Source organism: Ciconia boyciana, chromosome 2 (genome assembly GCF_034638445.1).
Source record: "Ciconia boyciana chromosome 2, ASM3463844v1, whole genome shotgun sequence".
In the NCBI taxonomy this organism is placed as follows: domain Eukaryota; kingdom Metazoa; phylum Chordata; class Aves; order Ciconiiformes; family Ciconiidae; genus Ciconia; species Ciconia boyciana.
Window position 1 is genome coordinate 168,249,802 of NC_132935.1, and position 20,081 is coordinate 168,269,882.

Consider the following 20,081-nt stretch of genomic DNA (forward strand, 5'->3'; position numbering starts at 1 on the left):
CTACAGCCGTGGATCACCATAACACAAAAGTCTATCAGACCATCTAGAGTTCACATTACAGGATATTTTTCTCAAGACAAGTGAAAGGACCATTTACATTTTTAAGAAATGAAGCTATTAATCTTGTTCAGTTCATTATTTAGTATATTAAATTACAATAGCAAGATGTTGACTCTCTCAGAAATATGCTGACTACCTAATAAGTAAGAGACCGTTGCTACTTGTGTCTTGTTCAGCACAAGCAAGAAAAAAAGCAAGTAAAATACAGCAAAAAAGGTAGTGATCATTTTAAGATTAAAGGTTCCTTATGCTGTCCCCACATACCTAGAACAGCTGTACTACACACTACCTTCTTTGGTCTCAGATCCAGACAATTGGTGAGCTTCTAACCTATATCAGCAGGTATTCAACACTGAATCAGCTAGGGCCTGCAGCCAACTCACCGAGACACCAGAACTACTTTTCACTGCAATGGCAATTTCAGATTTACTTTCAGAACAGAGTTATGATTCAATCTCCGTGTCAGCCTAACTACTAATGGCATTTTACGACAGTGGACTTCTGGTCTGAAGTGACTTGCTGCTGCTGCCTTGTGTTACAATCCAGACACAATCCAGATGTAACTGATATGTTGAAGTCAGGCAAATACATTTTATCTTACAACTGGCGAAACATTTGTTTTAAGAGACATTATTTAACAGTTACCTGGTGACGTTTGACAATATCCTTCAATTTATTAGCCAGCTTCAATTCTATATCTGGAATGAGGTAGATGGTCGGTCTGCTCAGACAATTGTTCTAGTGGAGAGAATAAGAAGTTAAATAAGAAATCAGTAGGCCACCTGTGACATAAATTAAAAAATTCCTATTAAGATCACCAATGCTTGAAAATGCTCAAAAGGAACACGTATCAGCTCGTGATACGGCACGCTAACTCCAGCTCCCAAACCCCCATGACAGCAATATTTCCTTCGCACACCTCCCCGCCAAAGTCTTATTCTGGGTTTCTTTCTGGTCTCTGCAGATCTGCTGTGAGCTCTGTCAGAGACATTATCACAGACAAAGGGAACGTGACCCAACATAGCTGTTCTCACATTCCTGCTTTCACAACACCACCTTTAATGGAAACCATGTATTTGATGTCAGAGAATTTTTGACAGGCTCTGGAAGACTTTGCTTGAAAGGCACTTTAAGTTCCCCGTGTGTGAACTTCCAAATGTGAATTTCTCCTGTTGCACTAACATGCAGATTCATGCATTTCTATGAATCTACACATTCATTTTATTTTTTATTTTAACATGTATTCTATTATGGACTGAAACCACTGTACAATGACAATAGGTTTTTTTATAATAAGAGTATTTTTACTTTTTGCTGTCCCTGCTATTTCCATTTTTGACAAGCAACTGAAAGTTACGTCTTGACTATATCATACACTGAGCTCGGTTTTAGAGTTTGAGAAAAAAAGATTCTGTTATTCACACACAGCAGTTTAAAAAAATTAACTTCAAATTAGATTCTATACAGCTGTTATCTGCTCTCTTCTGGAAGTAACCTGTTTGATAAAGCAAGCGAGAAAGTCTAAAACATTCCTAACCCTCAAAAAAGTCAAACTTATATCAAGCTGAAAGTCTCAAGAAAGTCAGCAATCGAATGGATGTCTACAGAACCAGTTGCTCAATCCTAAGGGTGCTTCTTTCACTGGAAGACGGAGACACTCAGGATGCTTTCTCCTACCTTACAAACAGGTTTTTCCTCACCCTATGCATATCCGCAGAATATCAATGAAAAAATTCCAAAGTTTAAGTGATAACATGGAATTGTGACTAAAACGGGTAAGAGAGGGAGGGAAGAGTATAATATTCCTACAGAAGTCCAGGATGAAACTCTTCACTGGGTCATAACTGAGGCACATAAAAAGTTCGTGAATCCCTTCCCCTGAGCATGTGAACACATACAGTTTTGTATATGAATTTCTTGCCTGCACTAGTGTTTTCTCAATGTTCATGAACATCTCCACATTTCGATCCATTCGGGATGGATTCTGCAGGTCAAACCTCCGCCTGTTAAGGAAAATTATTCAAAAATATCAAATTCAACTCTCCTCCGTTCAGTAGTCAAGAATCTTTCACATTCCACATAAAAAACAGTGTATCATGGTAGCTACGTAAGAACACTTAAAGCACAATCACAAATATTTCTGCTTCACTTGGCAGCCCTCACAAGCAAGAAAAATCACAATGAACCAAATCAACAAAATGCAACTGACTTGAAGCGTTTAGGAAAAATGAAGGTTGACACTGTCCAACAAAACCCTGTAGCAGGGTTGTGCATTCCACTACAGTCACAAAGGATAATTAAACAGAAACATAATCAAACGCTCACGATGGATTTCAACAACTAGATGAGAAAATTCATGAACAAGCTCTCACGTTTCTCTTACTTCTAGTTGCACCATCCACCAGTCCCAGATTCTAATCCAGGAAAAACACAGCAATTCATTTGCCTGAGATTTTCTAAACTGCTTCTCTATTTGAGAACAAGCCACCCCACACACAACATATAGGTAGCTCATGATCCACGTAAGCATTTTATTATCATCTCTATTGGACTCTGGTACTTTAGAGTTTGCTACTTCATTGACAAAGCAATCAAAATTCTTGAAATAACAATGCAGATGTAAGTGCATATCAGAAATGGGGGGGTAACACAAAATCTGAGACTTTCTCCTGGGAAGAACCACAAGAGCCCCCAAAGGCGTTCTGCTGTATCCACCGGAACTCTACACATATTCAGAAGCCATGGGTGAATCAACTCAAATAAAGAATTTGAATGGCGACCGCCAAGAACCTGAGAGGTGGGACAACAGCAGCACTGACACCAGTCCCTCGCCAACTTCAGCACCCGCCGGTGCCTGCACTAGCACCATCGCGCGGGCTCATCACCACCAGCCAGGGTAAGCAGTGCCGTAGGAGCCTCCGAAACACATTTGGGCCTGACCCTTAACGATTCAGCCTTTTCCAAAGCACGATGGTACGTTTAGATAATCAGGTGGTTGACGGTCAGATGTAAAACACTGCCTGGTGCACTTCTGTACCTCCCAAGTTTTGGAAAAAGCTGTTGCCAGAGGCTGAAAATGCTCTTAGCTGGAGTGCTGAGGTGGTGTTCAAGAGTGGTGATACCAGCAGAAGGGATTTCAGCATATAAAATAAGAAGTTCCCTGTACACTTAACGCTGAAAAAGCCATGCACATAATTACCATGCAGTGACTGATATGCTTTAAGTTAACACCCCAACTTAAAATACAAGAATTTATCCCTGTGCCCATATCTACTGACAGCTTCTTTTAAACACATGCTTGTTTCCAGTAACACATCAAATCCATTTTTAAAGTTTATAAATGTACACTGAAGGTAAACGAAAGCAAGATTGATTTTTAGTCACAAAACCCATTACCACACAAGATGGCATCACATCAATATTGCACTACTAAATTAAACAAAGACACTTCAGCTGAGACCACCATGTTGTTCTTCACCTGAGGCGCTCTCGCATTTTCAAAAAGAAGTTGCCTACGCAGGCGGTACTGTGGAAATACGCTGTAGCGTTGGGCAGCGCTACAGACGTTCACTACCAGCGAATGATGGCTTCTCTCCTAAAGCAGTATTAGGGACTCTTCCCCTCACGCTAAGGACCTGGCCAACAACGTAAAGCTAATATCCTGGCATATTTATTAGAATAGTCTTTTGATTTTAAAAGAAATTTATGACCTCTTTAAATAGTGTTGTGCCCGTTGAGAAGTTTACACTGCCTTCTAGAAGTAGGGCCAGTCATCAAGCAGTCTGTCAGTTCACTGCACAGCACAACTTAATAAGGTATTTTACACCTATAACACATAGGATTTTGAGAGCCGGGATCTCCAGTGTTCACCCATTGACAGCTTCATAGTCCATATGCAAAACATATGCTTCTCAAACGTAATCGTTTCAAGGAAGTGAAGGAAGACAAATGCCAAATAAACACAAACTAACCTATTCTCCTAGACATCTAATAAAGTCTTCAGTACCTATGAAACAAAGATACTTAAAGCATTCAAGTTTGACCAAAATGTTTACATTTGGTTGCCTAAAATCTGCATTACATATTCCTTTAATGCTATACATGCCCCCAATTTTTTGCCTGCTTTTGAAACCCAGACTTGAAGAGAAGCATGTCAATATATTAAGAAATAGCACTTTCAGTTGCACATTTAGATAAAATAGCAGTACTAATTCTTCCTGTCCTTAGTTTAACTGATACCCTCTGACAGGCTTTATAAACAGCTACTCGAATTGCAGTGATAGACAAGGTATGTCCAGCTGCACTGGATAAGTGCATTTTTCAGACATACCTATTATGACGAGGAAAGGTACTTCTCCTATAAGACAGATCATTCACAAACAGGTTAAGCAAGAGCGACAATGCATACCATTAAAAAAAAAAATCATATTTCAGGCAAAACACCACATATTATTTGGTTGAGTCAGTGAAGGATACATTCCAAGCTCTAAGTCTGACCCTCAGAGTTAAATTCAAGTATTACTTCCCTCTACATCCCACATGCACAAACACAAGACACTACCCACGCTAGTTTTGAGGAATCGGCAAGAGAGCGAGAGGAGAGGAGGCAATCACGTATCTGAGTTTTGCTGACAAACTGCAATGGCTGAAAACTAAATTTGTTTGGAAAAACAATGCAATGTTTCAATATTAATGAAGTAGGAGCCATTTAGCTCCTTTATCTTAAGGCAAAGAGGTAGCAAGACACTCCTGAAAGATACGCCACACAGAACAGTCCGAGCACGTGTCATGCCCTGGGTGCTGGCAATATTGGAGTAGGAAAAACCTGGCAGCAGTTTACTCATACCAGCTTCCTGATATGTCCACCTCAGATATCCATTTAGCTGACACGAGTATAAACTACTCCTAAAAATAACAAACCATACCAAACCAACCTTATTTTTGCCTTTTAATTTGCTCTCGTGGGTAAGACAAGCAGTCAACTCCAGGAATACTGTTACACATCCGTACAACATCATATCAGATGCTACTTAAATTCACGTACAAGAACAATCTCTGCTTACTTTTATCTACCAACTTTTCATCCTCAGGTTTTTGCCAATGTTCTCAAATATAGTTAATTCATGCTACTGCTGTCTTGGAAAGGGGATTATAACTTCAAAAAACACACAGGCCACAACACTACTGGGATGTCACATTAACAGTCTTCATACTAGTGTCGACAGCTACATGAGCAGCGTTTCTAACTACTGACTCCCCATTTATGGAGGTCGATAAGCAATGGAAAACTTCACCTTTGTTATTATCTATGCAATGCTTCGTATTTTCCCTGTTATAACTAAACCCTATACTCAATACAGTAACAAAGATTTACATCTTATAGATGGGAAACAGTGATTCTAAGAGACTGGTTAATTTGCTCAGTCATATGGCAAATAAACGGCAAAAAAAAGCCTCAAGCTTGTAATTAGCTCCCAACTTACAGGCTCAAGACCTTAAACTCGGACAGCTTCTCTTTAAATTTGGAAGTGTGGGCGTGTGTCTTAAAAAAGCTACCATCAACAAAACAGGAAAAAAATTTCCTCTTCCCATCTCCAACTCCCTTGCCTACCGAATTCTCCAGAAAGTATTAAACTTGAAGTAGTTCGCATAGGCATTTCATGTGCTTAATTTCATGCAAAAGGTGTATAAACCAAAATTAAAAACTTACCAGCCCTGTTCATTCTTATATTTGTAAGCAGCACCAAGAATGTGACATAATGTACCTCCAGCTTTGAAATCCATGAAGCACTTTGCCTAGAACCAGAAAGAAAAGTGAAAACAGTGACACTGACTTTTATGTAATTATTTTAAATTAATACATACTTGTTATCTGAGTTTTAGACATCGAATTTATCAAATGCATAGTTTAATTTTCAGATTAATCACTTTTGGCGTTTTACGTTCTCCTTTAAGAATGGTTCGAGAAGATTAGGTGCATTCCATTTAAGTAGAATTCTTCACGTTCGCAAGCAGAACCTGATCTAGCTGAAAGCACTGAGCCCTTCCTTACACGAGTAGCTTGCAAAAAACTCCTTGCACAGCTGTAAAACAGAAATCCAAACTGCTCTTTGAACATCCATTTCGCAGTAAATTAAACCCGAAATCTTAGCTGTCAGTTAAGAAGCTCTTCGTCTGTAGACTAAAACAAGCAATTAGAAATGAACATCTAGAACCCAGGCTCCATATTCACTACGGCTCCTAAAGCTCTCCGTTCACGTCCCTCCTCCGCCACAACAAGAAGTTGTTTGTCAGGATCTGAAAAGGTCACTGTGCAGATCTGCCCCCAAAAAACTAAATCCAACTCATTTCTTCTATATCAATTTTAGCAGAGTACAGCCGAGTCACGTATTTGTGAACACATACTCCGAATTCAAGAGCTGAAATTCAAACAGCAGCATGAGGAGACTGAAAAGCTCCGAGTCCCACCATGTCCGTTCTCTAAAAGGTTACTAAAGCAGCAGGAGTGCTTCCTACACAGAAAGGTACATTTTTCTGACAAATTTTAGTTCGGAATTATCTTTGCTCTTTTACTAATATCTCTGGTCAGGATGTTTGTATGTGCTCGGAAAAAGTGAGCTACTGTCAAAGTCAGCTTAGAAATGGGAAGACAACTGGATAGCTCAGGTAAAGCCAGGACTAGAAAAGTCCAGCACTAGAATCTACCTTAAGCATGATTCGCAGAGTATTGACACACAGTGCATCTGATGTTCTCTCTCTCTTTACATATATATATATTATACATATTAAAAAACATATATATTTAGAGAAAGCTCTTCTAACACTACACTGAAACGACAAAGTGAGGCAGATAGATCACCTAGCTAAGCTTCCACAACAAAAAATGTATATTCTGCCTTGAAGGTGGTATCCCCTGGCACTAAGGAGGAAGGACCGACCTACAGATACGCAGACCCACACCTCCCGGCCCCATCAGAAGTGCACAACGGCCGTGCCAAGGGCCACTCTGGAGCTGGCCCCTCCTGATGTTGCTCCACTCAGTGTAAGATGCCCAACTATTTACTGGAATAGGAAATGAAACCTATCTTTCCATGTGCGTGCAAAACCTATAGACCAAGATCCGTCTATTTTGTGTTTCTCAGTAAAAATAAAAAACTTGTACAATTCACAAAACAGAATTTGGGGAGTTGTTTAATGGCTGGACTCCGGTTACCAGTGGCTTTCTGCAAGCTGCTGTCTGCTGGAACTAGAGAAAGCACAAAGCTGGAGACACTGCACAGACAACAGCCTTCATAGTAGTTTTTCTACATTAGGAATGTTCCTGATCTAGATTTACCTTACTTTTCAGATCAGAACAGGTAATTTTCTTTAAAGTCCATTATATTACACCTCAGGAGTATTTGCTAACAGAGAATGAACACCAATTACAGACAGTCTTAGCATTACCGACAAGCATTTTAAATTCATTCTGCAGCCAGGCAACTAAAATGGTAGCATGGGATCTAAATGAAACATTGCCTTCCTTGGCTCTAGAGCTGCTAATGGAAAGCAAAGCAGTTCTGCGAGATATCAAATACACCAGTGTCCAAGAACAACATAAAAAAGATCCTTCATAAGCATTTGACAAGAACAGAACTGCTCCTGGTCTACCATCTGTTTAGAGCCCGACTGTGCACAGAAAGGAATAGAGCGTGCCCAAAGCTGCCGTACGGGTACTTGCCAGTTTACGAGCTGCATGCATTTCAGTACTATTCTTAGCAAACTAAAGTCCTCTATGGATGGAGCAGTCTCTGATCAGAAGCTTGAACGAAAACAAAATGTTTTAACACCCTGAATGATTTTATTGCCACAAGACTTGGCTCCGAGAATACAAGCATTGGTTTACAAACACGCGTGCAAATGCTAGCTGCTCTAAAAAAAACCCAAACCCTCAACATGAAGCTAGAAGACCCGTTGTGAAGAATATTTTTTGCAGCACTAGTATGCAAGTTGTTGTTACTTATCTTCAGCTGTCCTACATACATCTGGTCATCCAGAATCGATCTTTCCCTTCCTGCTGACAAGCCAGACATACTACGCAACTGAACAAAATCGCTGCAGCAAAGCCCGCCTCATCCGCGTTTTGGGAAACTGTTGACAGCCCTGTTGTACCCAATGTCCCCTACTTCAAGTTCAGGGGCTGTTGCTGCAGCTTCGCCCTCATCAAGCTGCCCGTCAGCAGCCCACGTTAAATCTTTCAATGAGAAGGCCACACCTTTCGGCATCACCGGGGCAATTGTGGTAGCAATCCTGCAGCCTGGCTCGGCGATCCACAAGCCCCCGGCAGCACAAGCAATCGCAGCAACTCTGGCAAGTTAGGATTTTACTACCACAAACAGAAAGTTCAGCCAATACTTAACCATGAAAAACAATATACAAATCTTTCATAGACATAACTCACTTTTTTAAAGTGTCAGCAGACTCTAGCAAGACCCTCCTATTAAACTGTGGTCATTGCCGCTAGCATAAAAGGAAATTGCTTTTAACAGTTAGACAAAACCTGTTCCACAGAAGAGATGCAGCTGTCAAACCCAATTCCCTTCAACATTTTTACCCACCAAAATCCATCATAACAAGGCAATTAAGATCAACTGGCCTTACAATTTGCCATCTTAAGAGTTAATATCTTAATATAGCCTTTATTTCAAATATGTGAAACTAAGCGAATTAATCAGCATTTTCTTTTTTGAGCATCAATAAGGTTAGACAATATGCATTTAAAAGCAGTAATCAGAAGACATGCACAGAAGTCAAGCTGTAACAGCCCTTCCTCTACTCTAGATCTATTCACAGACCCTGTACCGTACGGCATCCTTGCCAGGAACAGGAGCTTAAACACAGAATTAACGACCCTCTCTCAAATGCAAGGTTTATTTCATCTGTTCAAAGCACTAAGTAAAATGTTTGAACTTTATTTCAACAGATGTAGTCTGCAGCGATTTAGATGCAGCCCAGGTCAGAGAGGTTTACCCTGAATACTGACGGAAGAGACCAGCTTCCCTTTGTCACTGACTGCTCCAGCACTGGAGAGCAGACGCTTCAGAGAGTGAGTGTGAGGTACACTGGCTAGCACTCAGAAAAATAAATATAGAAGCTCTAACACGAACTGGAAGGACAACCGTGGTTTGACATGTTCTCAGCAACAAGTGCTCCTGGTGAGCCACGTCCCTGTGTGACAACTGCAGTTCAAGACCAACACTTAATCTCAAATAAACCGCACTGATAAGGGAAACACTGCAGCGTGTATTAACGGAGAACAGCATCACGCAAGGAACGGACTATTAACGGCAGCCTTTAGCGATGGTAGTTGTGAGCAGCAGGCACAAACTGAGGACTTCTGCAGTCATCTGCAGGTACACAGCACTCAGTTTTGACGGCTTGGGGGTTGTTTCTTTTACACAAGCATGACCTCCTCCTCTTCAACTTCAGATCCTCCCTTGCCAGGAACGCGGTAATACTGAACAGTCACTAAGGTAACTACAAACTTTTAACCTCCTTTAGCTTCATTCAGTTTCTTTTCAATGGAAGTCTGCAATAGCTTTTCAATATATTTTTGGAGATTAGCAATGTCACTTAAGACATCCCTTCACCCCACCTCTCTTCCCAAGTCAGACATAGTCCTGCAGAAGTGAAGCATTCTGCACGTCTTCCAAGAGCTATGGTAGAATAACAAAGCCTCCTTTGCAGCCTGAACCAGTATCTTAAATTACATGTCTAAAAAAAGTGACAGCTAACCTCATCTTAAGAGTACATACTGCATTTTCTCATAAAAACAATATAAAGGAAGATGTACTGATGAGTTGCTTCTGTCGGAAGTAACTGAGAGCAGAGAGATCCAACCGCTGTAAACTTAAGCTGAGCAAATCGGTTAGATTGGACCTTGAAACAGTAAGAATAGTTAAACACAGGAACAACATATTTACAATGCCACTGAAATCTTTATTACCCATTTTTAAGATAAGACAAATTGATTTAACACTTGAGAGCACTCAGATGGCTTATCAACTTGTTGAATATGGGTACAGTTTTATGGTCCACACTGCCATATCAAAATAAAGCACCGCAACGTTCACCTCTGTCCCTAAAGCCTGTCATTACCACTGAGGTATCAGGGGATCAGAATGGAAGAGACAGTGAGCTACATCTTAATGGCATCTTGTGGTGCACCTGTGTGCATTCCTAAGCACCAAGAGATTCACCCAATAACTCAGTCTGAAAACTACCCCTCTTCTGGAGAAAACATGCACGAATTCATGCTCTTCACAAAAGAAGTTACATAAGCAAAATGTCTGGGAGGAAAAAAAAAATCAGCATAAAATAATAAAAGATAGTATTTTGTAAGCGATGAAGTACTTTCAATAGTTTTCAGAACGTCAGTTTATATCATAATCCGTCACAAATATTTCCAACGTAGTATGTGTACCTAAACAGAACTCTAAATTCCGTGACCTTAGGTTCCCAGTAAGCGCTCTGTTGCAAAGATAAGCTGGTGTCCTGCTGATGTCCACAATGCTTACATACACATTTATGACACTTGTCTTGGCCCGCAAAACCTACCCTAAATCGGCCAGCTGGGTGCTTGATACCGTGCTGCAGTCCTTGCCCTTCATGACTGACGTCCGTCTGTTACTTTGTCCTTACCATTTGCCACATCCCTCTTCCCTCCATCAGTTGTTTAGACTTCACGCTCACTCGGACAAGAGTCTTTCGGTGCTAGGCAGGGTTCCAAGCACAATGGCACGGATCTCTGAACACAATCGCTAGGATACTACTGCTAACGATGTGCCAAGTTGGAACTTTAAATAAGCAACCCTTAAAAATGTTGATATTTTTTCTGTATACCAATATTCTGAGTGACTGGAAAACTATGCCAGACTAATCAGGTAACTACGTGCTACTAAAGAACATGGTAAAGCCATTTTTCAGCGTTGACAGCATTACAAGTCTGAAGTTTAATGAACAGAAATGACCAACGGAAACTTGTTTGCTTTGGAAAGTGCATGTTATTCAGTCAGTTTAGGATGCATCAGTCCAAACAGATTTGCCTTCAAATTTACAAGTTCACATAGAATTTTACTAGAAATTTAAACCTTTCCACAGTATTCAGGAAATCACTTCCAAACATACAGAAAATAAGATTTATTACATTGAAAATCCGCTTTTAAGAAGGAGCGTGCTATTTCACCCCTTCCAGAGGATGCATCAACAAAAGCTTCCGACTAAGCACAGATCTCCCAGTCACCTGGAAGCACGCCAGCAGCACAGATACTGGAGGAAGAACAGAATACCCTGTTGTAATAGCAGCAGGTTAACCCCAATACTCACAGGAAGCTTTGTGAAGGCAGGATTGGTGACGTGTTTTCCAAAGGCATCTTCCTGGAATTGCAGCAGCTGCACCACCAGCCCAGCCAGTGTTTTATTGGTAGGAGCATCTGCTTGAACATACTGAAAGACAAAAAACACACGCTTACTTGGGATAGAGGATAATAAAACACGAAGACTGGTTTACTCATCCCCCAGACCACTTTATCAGTTGCAGAGCACAGTTTAAGATTTAAGGATCGCTGTGTGGCTGGGGCGGGGGGGACAGGGACGTGCACAGGAGGAGCACCAAGCACAAACATTTTTCAAGCTTTACTCTTAAAATATAGCATAAACCTGTGAATCATCATCAGTTCATCACGGCCGCTGGTGTTTTACAGCTAGAGATTAACTACTTTAATCTGATTTGTAGTTCCTAATAAAGGAACAGACTAATTCTGGCCCACGCATACACAAAGCTTTCTACAGCAACTTTACAAGCTCCTTCTGTAATCAACTACTACGCATTAATCCTAAGAGCATCCATTTGGTACTATATACTATGTCACGTACAAACAGAAAAACCAATCCGGACAACTACATTTGCAACGCTTTGTGATAACCTAAGCGTTTTTCCCAAGGTTATACTTCTAATAAAATGCATATATGTAAAAGGGGAAACCACAGCATGGAAAATAAAAGAGTCCCACAGCTGCCGAGTTTTCATTACTCCTAATATTACAATATTCACTTACTGGATGTAATCTCCTTGCCATGCCAGAGGACTTCTAAGAGCAGAACAAACATTACTTGTTCATGTAGAATACGGAGTAACGTTAGCTACCCTAGAGTCATTTCCCTGGGTAACACTATGAACCACAAGGCCTTTGCTCTTCCCTCAAAGCAGATTCTTCTAAAGCCCCTTAAAAAAAATTGAGAGCCAGAACGCTCAAAAGTTTAAAGCAGTGTCAAATAGCAGTCAAATCTAACTAAGCTTTCCAAAACACCATCTACATAGCAAAAGACACTACACAGACACTGACTTCCATGAGAATTTTACAGCATCCGACCACCTCGAGATGCAAGTTCCTTCAGCACTTGTTAAGAGGCAGAGAGACAAATGTGAGAAATTAAATCTTAGCAACTCAAAGGACACCAATACCTCTAAGACTCCCCAGGTGTCCTGCCCTGTGTATAAAACCTAATCTAGAAATATGAACCCATGAAGAACAGAAGGCTAAATTCCCAAAGCTGCATTTTTCTTAGCCCTCTTCCCTCCCCCCATGAAAGGCAGGCGACTGGGACAATTTTATCCTATTAATAACTCCTATCAATTCACATCAGCTACCACAGAGATATGAAGCAGCAATAACAGTCAGTCTTTATTGCTGTTAGAACCCAGTTGAAGATAAAGACTTTTGCTCTTAGGCTTTCTAAAATCTCTAGACCTTCATGCTCCTCTCAGCTAGCAACTACTTTCTTTCTAATTTTCGGACTAGCACCTCTGCGTGCTGCAGATGAATTCACCAGAGCAGTTTAAGCAATCTTTTGTTGGAATTACTGATCCTAGACAGGATGGCAAAATGGAGCATGTGACTCACTCAGATGCTCCAGTTAATCCAGCATCTTTACTTAAAAGCCCATCACAGCCTCTGCATTAACTTACCAGGTGCCACAGCTCAGCAGGAAGCGTGCCATTCTCTCGCCTTGTTACAAGCAGCAAAATTCTGCGGCAGGGAGGCACAGAATAACACTTAAACCCTTATTGCTAAATTTGCCAGACTCCTTTTTATCAGCGTCCTATGGTTTGCTAAACCCAGAAGGAAGATTATCAAAATGCATCCAGTGCTGTGTATTTTTATATCTGTTAATAGAAGATTTATCTTGTATTATTTTTTGTGTAGTTTAGAAATAAGCGACTATCGCACCCAGGATGCGCACAGATGTAGTGTATCACAGCTAAGAGCCCTAAAGCTCCCACCATCTTGCACACTCAACCTTTGCACCACCACCTTATGAATAAAACTCTGAGCTTTTAGTTCAGCTATGCCAATTATAATGAAACCAAACAAACGCTGATTGAGAGGTGCAGGCAAAACAGGTATCTGCTGAACTACAGGTTTAGGATTTGCACAAATGTGAACACAAAAGCACAGCAGATCAAACACCAGACTTCCTATTAAAAATCCTATTTCTATTACCAAGACAGCTTTGGGCTTGAACACGTTCACACGCCACACACGTTAAATATGTTCAAAAAGCAAAGCCGCTGGTTCCAACGTAAGCCCAGCTATTTGAGACTGTCTACCCACCTAGCTGTAGCACCTTCTCTAAATACGTACCTAGGGCGACAGATATAACATTTTTCCCAGTAAAAGAGAATACATCGTAGTAGTACACCTTTAGTTATGCATGGGAGGCATACTCCAGGAAGATAAAAAAAATGCAAAAGTAGCTTTTGCGTATCTTCTCTGAAGCTACGCAGCCTTCATCATTCCAGCAACATTGCATAGAGAAATACCCTCATAACCATTACAACTCATTTAAGGGGGAAAAAACTGTACTGCTACATTTGCCTTTATTTTTTTGTACATGTTAAAAATCTTAAAGCTTTGTACACCAAGTTTAACACAGTGTTTTAAATTAATAAAGCACCAAAAATGCATAAAACGCAACAAGACAGAAGGTATCAATGGCTCCTAACAGTGAAATAGAAGTAGAAAGCAATTCTGTACTTATGGCCATCATTTAAAACAAAACAAAAAACACCCCATCACCAATCCAAAAACTTGGAATTTCACTAATCCATCTCTCAAGCCATATAGTCGACAAACTCACAGCTGCTTTAGGGGACCCAGAACAAAACCACATCCTGCCTTCAGCACAACCCTCTCGCTAAGGTTCTCTCAACTTCCAGTTTGAGGATCCAGCAAACCACGGGAAGATACTTCATGAAAAAGATAACAGAGAAGGAGCTTATTCTTCACACAAACAAGCCAACAAAAACAGAAAATGAAAATCAATAAGGAAAAAGTCAAAGTTTAGGGTTTTCTAGTAGGGTTTCATTGTCGCTCATAAATGAGAGTCACCAAGACAAGACTGCCTGCTGGAAATACATAACGACTTGGAGCACCCAGCACTGCGACCGCAGTCAAAAAACTGTATCCAGAAGAGCTGGTATCTTGTATTGACTCACTGTAATTTTTCAAACGTTTTCCTTCAGAAAAAAAGACAAAACAAACATTTACATGGGAGTACGCCTTGGAAAGCATATTCTTAGACATGTGAAATTTTTCAGGCACTTATTCCTTTATTTGCAGATCTCATTTTTACCTCTTGCAGGAGGCACTGACTGCTGGAAGCTATCAGAAAGGAAGATAACATTAGGAATCACTGATTCTATTTTGCACTGCCACTATCTCGCAATTTTTTTAATTTTTTTTTTTAGAGGAAACTCATTATTTTGCCTGAGGTTCCCCCTAAACAATAAGGGGAAAAAAACCTTCAAAAGGAAACACAAAAGACTCCTCTCAATCACCTAAGCACACTAATCAGTGCAATGGATCTTTGGGCAGCAAAATGGATCTTTAAGGGAGCAAAATCAGTAAGATGATTTCCTGATCGATACGCAGTGGGTTTGAGGGGACCACAGAGGACCGAAGTCACAACGTATCTGCAAGTTTTCCACTAGTCTCCACAGCAGACAGAAGCAGAAAACGATTCTGCGGCAAATAAAGGTTTTTAAACAGCGAATTCCAGAAGACAGAAATGATGCCCTGTTCCTAGACACACGGCTTTGGCATATGAGGATTTTGTTCCAGTGCTGAAGTACCAAAACCCCATTGATACAGCGAAGATTGTTCTAACATTTCCACGTCAATTAGAAATACAAAGACACCCACATATCCTTAAGCAGAAAACACGTATGGTCAGAAGTCTTTCAGTACAACTCAAATAATTCAAGAATATGAGCGTAACCACTAGCAGAGGAAATCACTTTCCTTCACCAGCAAGATTTGCCACTGCAGCTGCACTGGAAAGCCTTTGTCACAGACGTAAGGGACAGAGCCGTGTACCTGGTTTTGATGTGGTTACTGACCTCAAATAACCACGTTATGGCTCCGCGTTCTAGCCCTGATGCACAAAATCCTTTCCTTCCCCCAAAACAAAGAACATTTCAGCTCAGATCACTAAATAAGAGGGAAAGGAAAATTAACATCAAAATACTTTGATTTAGGTTATAATCCTTGTTCCTTTTTTAAAGGCGAGAATACAAAAGAGCTGCAAACACAGAGAAAATCCTCCCTCAGATTAAATCAAAGTCAGTCACTGAAGAAATACTTGATGAGGTTAGCACTGACACAAGAAGCCAGAGCCAGCCGAAAGATAACTACAAATCCTCTGAATTCAGCTCCTGGCTGGCGGTGAACAAGCAGGTGGTCTCCAAACAGACATCTTCAGCCGTAACAACTGCCATTTCCTAACAGCTGCCAAGAAGCGGCTCGTCCCTCCTCGCTGTCGGGCTGAGGCATACGAAGAGAAGGGCATAAAGGGATCCCACGCTGCTGCCCGTCCTTATCGTCCTGCGGTAAGACAGCCGTGTTCTACCAGCATCAGTCCAACACCTTGAAGTTGCACCGCACTATTTAATGCGGAAAGAAAACTTGTTATTCTACGCTTGATACTAGTGCAAGCGGGTCCCAGATACTCAGCAAACGACCCAGATCTCCAAGTGACACTCTGCACGGTTCAGTGGCTATACGAGCAGCCCACACCGTCTTCTCCTCTAACTCACCCTTTAAGGCAACACTCCACTTGTTCTTTAAAAACCAAAACGAAACACCGTCCTCCCTGCCCCCCAAAAAATCAGTTTTCCAACTTTCTGTCTCGGAGGGGCAGGGCACAGCTTTCAGAGCCACTGAGTAGCTCAAGCTCCTAAAGGTCAATATACTGAACTGGACACAATTAACACACTGGGAACAGTCCCTAGGGACTACAACTGCAAGGCCAAGGTTAGTTTCTGCATCCTTCATAATACATATGCAAAAAAAACCCCAAACTATCTTAAGAAGATATTTTAAATACAAGACATAGCTCTGCTTTATGACAAGTCATTTTAGTATGAGCCATTTGTTGCCTCATGTCGAGGAACTACCTAAATAACGCATAATATTAGAGATCACTGAGCATTAATACAATAAAAAGTGAATTGCCCAGTTTATTTCTGAACTATAAATTTCTGCTTATAGTGGACACCTTGGTGTCACCAAAGTTAGTCTACCCAAACGCTGTGAAAGCCTGTCAGATCCCCCAGGCCTTGAAAACCACAGCACGAACCCATTTCCAGCCCACAGGGAAGAAAGGCTCAAACATCCGTCCTGCGGTCCAAAGCCTGGGAAGAAGCGGGGGACCTCCTGCAACTCGCAATGCAGAGAAATAGCGCAAAATGGCTTCCATACATTCCCCCCCCCCCCGCCAGAAACAGGGAGCGGGAGGAAGTTTGGAATAAACAATTTTGTTTTCTGTCATTATGTTTGTTGTCACTAATAGCCCCCGCAGCGTTCCTTCCATCTTTACAGGCATCCTTTACTCAACCACCTGAGCCTTCCCTCCCCAACACAAGCTCCCAACACACACCGTCTTCCTGCACGACCGGGGAAGGGCCTTCCTCACTGCCAGCACTTTAGCCAAGAAGGTTTGTGTCAGGAAAACAGTACATCTCTTCACAGCAAGGTGGGGTTATAAAACCCACATCACTGCCCAAGAGATTTTATCATCAAAAGATCTCTGACAGAGATTGACCCCACTGCCTAGGCAGCCCACTCCTCCCCGTTAATGAGGGTCTTCCAACATCCAGTGCGAGTCTCCCATACCACTATTTAAACCTCTTCCTTTTTTAGTTATGCTCTAGAGACACAGAGAACTCTCAGGTATTTGAAGACTCGTCTCATCTAGAGACAAGACTGAGAAGATTTGTAATTGCAATTGTCTAACTCTCTCCTTGCCCATCGTGACTTCTGGATCCTTGACCAAGCTCGCTGCTGCCTCTCGGGATTTCTCCAACTGGTCCCCAACATCCTCGGAGCTCCCAGAGCTGGACACGACACCTACTACAGCTGACGGCTTCACCACTGTCGAGGTGTACACGTATCCATTTTTAAGAGAATGAACTGGACAGAAGTCAGCTATAATCACCACATATTTTTTGGAAAGAAGTCATGTACGTACAGCAAGATGAAAACAGATGCCAGATGAACTAGAGTCCATTTACTGCACATCAAAAAGGAATTAACACTTCCATTTAGAGTATTAAGGATACATCTTTAAATACTAGTAGTAAATATTAGTTTCCTTGTTTCCCAAAACAAAAATAATTTCCCATTTTTTTAAAGGATTTTACACAGCAGTATTTTGAAATTCACCTGCCCAGTAAAGATCTCCTCTTAGCCCAATTCTAGTTACCTTCCAGAGTTTAATAAATAAATATAACCATCTAATCTTTATAACCAGTAATACCATGTAAACCAATTATAATAAAGGAGTTTTTCTTTGGCATACAAAATGAAAGCTCCCATTCCCAAACTACAGATACGAGGCCCTGCCAGGCGAGTAAGGCGAGAACCAGCTTGTCTGGATAGTTTTGACTCACAACAGCGAGGGCCAATAACCCTCAATGCTTTCAATAAGGCGACTTGCTCTTCTGCAAAACGGCAGGTACCAGCACAAAGTTATTTAAAAAGGTTTTTTGTATTCGTGCGGATATTTGGTTATGAAAATGAAGTGAAAGACCGCTCCTCCCCAGAAGTCTAGAAACAGCAGAGAAGCACAATCAAAACAGAGAAAAAGTAAAGATATACTTTTATGTTACAATTTCCTTATCAACATAAATAGCTTAAGCTGCTTGTTCAACCTACCACCTCCCCCCCCACTGCGCCGATTCAACTGTGCGTGGCTGCACGGGCACAAGCTATGCGGACGGACCGGTAAAACACACCCCTCCGAACGCGTTCTGGTTTTTAAGCCGGATCGGTCCAGACACCCGTTTCACAGCACCGCCACACAAACAATCCAGTCAACGGCACCCGCAGAGCAACGGGCAAACTTGTCCGTGGGTGACTGACACCAGACCTACCGAAGAGCGGAGGGACGGACTGCAAATCTCTGGGAAATACAGAGACTAAGGCACCTTTAGGCTGGCCAGCACCTCCCCGTGATACCGCTGCTCTTCCTAGGATTGCTACAAAGCTGTCTAGGTAGATTTTGTCTTCTGGAAAGTTCACCTCAGGTAATTTTTCGAAGCTTAGATATTAAAAGAAAGTTACAAAACCATCATACAGGAAAAACACTTGAAAATAAAGCAAAGAAAGAGAGAGAACAGCAAACTATACGAAAGAGGAACAGGACTACGAGGGTAACGTACAGCCAACGACACTACCCAGAAGTGAACTGCCGTAAGCACAAGCCACACGGACAGAGCTTCTACCGCGCACCGGATCCGCTGGAACGCCGTCCCGAACAGCGCGAACGGCTTTTTTTTTTTTTTCCCCCTCCGTTTTTAAAGACACCGGCACTTCAGGGGCGCGGTTTAAGTGAAACCCGTGGAAAATCCTGGCAAGCTGAGCCGGGACTTGCCCGCACAAGAAAGTTACGGCTGCGGTTCGCCTCGGTGTAAACGCGGACGCGGGGGACGCGTCCCTGAGGGAGAGCGCGGGCCCGCCGCGGGCTCCGCCGCCTGGAGATCCCCCACCGACACGGCCCCCCCCCGGCCGCGCTGCGGGGCCGGGCGCGGCGGCGAGGCCGCGGCTGACAAAGGCGGGCGGCGGTGCCGGGCCTCCCCCCGCCCCGGGACGCCGCCGGGGCACTGCCCCGCCCCCGCGGGAAGGGACCGTGAGGGACCGTTAAACCGCCGCCCCCTCGGCCGGGCGCTCCCCCCCCCCCGCCGCCGCGGGACCTTTGTTCGGGCCCGCCCGGTCCCCCCCTCCGTCCCGCCCCGCGCCCCCGCCGGGCCGCACCTTCTTGTAGTGCTTCCCCAGCCAGACGCGGACCGAGTCGAGCTGGGACACCGTCTCCGGGCTCTCCCAGAACTTCCCCGTGGGGCCGCCGTCCTTCCGCCGCGCCACCGACAGCGCCGCCAACCCGGGGCCGCCGCTCACCGCCACGGCCGCCGCCGCCGCGGCTCCGGGCCCCGTCCCGCCGCCCGCCGCCACCGCCGCTGCCATTGTTACCCTCGCCGAGCGCCGCCACCGCGGCCCTGCGCCTCCCACCCGCCTCACGCCGCGCATGCGTCGAGCGGCGAACGCCCCGCCCCCTCGGGCATGCTCGGGAACCCGCTCCCGCTCCCCCTCCCGCCCCGCCGCCGCCGCCGCCGCGCGCGCCCCGGCCCGGTGCGCCCCGCTCCGCCCGGTGCCGCCCTCCCCCCCGCCCCTGGCGGCGCTGGCGTCCGCGCGCCGCCGCCCTCAGCGCCTGCGCCCCGCCGCCCCTCCCCCACGCAGCCCCGCCGCCATCTTGGCGCATGCGCGGGCGGCCCTTTTTCTCCGCCGGGGCGCCCGCCTCCTGCGCATGCGCCGAGGCGTCCCGAGGCCCTCCCTCCGGCGTTGACCCCGCCCCCCCGCCCGGCCTCGGCGCATGCGCGCTGCCTCCCCCCGCCTCGCGGCGGCGGCGGGAGCGGTCTCGCCTCAGAT

The 20,081-nt window shown here is 43.6% G+C and overlaps 1 protein-coding gene across 4 annotated transcripts in view; it reads right to left on the bottom strand.

Annotated features, from left to right (window-relative positions):
• Nucleotides 1–19,716, bottom strand: part of SMARCC1 (SWI/SNF related BAF chromatin remodeling complex subunit C1) — a 95,867-nt gene extending 76,151 nt beyond the window's left edge. The window contains exons 1-6 of one of the 4 annotated variants that reach the window (XM_072854924.1): nt 19,413–19,716; nt 11,425–11,544; nt 5,771–5,856; nt 4,391–4,417; nt 1,982–2,063; nt 706–798 (exon numbers count right to left, since the gene is read on the bottom strand). In XM_072854924.1, the coding sequence (XP_072711025.1) occupies nt 706–798; nt 1,982–2,063; nt 4,391–4,417; nt 5,771–5,856; nt 11,425–11,544; nt 19,413–19,682 (678 nt within the window). In that variant the 5' untranslated portion in view covers nt 19,683–19,716. The remainder of the gene's footprint in view (nt 1–705; nt 799–1,981; nt 2,064–4,390; nt 4,418–5,770; nt 5,857–11,424; nt 11,545–19,412) is intronic. The other 3 variants (XM_072854925.1, XM_072854927.1, XM_072854926.1) reach the window with 3 other exon arrangements.
• Nucleotides 19,717–20,081: the final 365 nt, after the last annotated feature.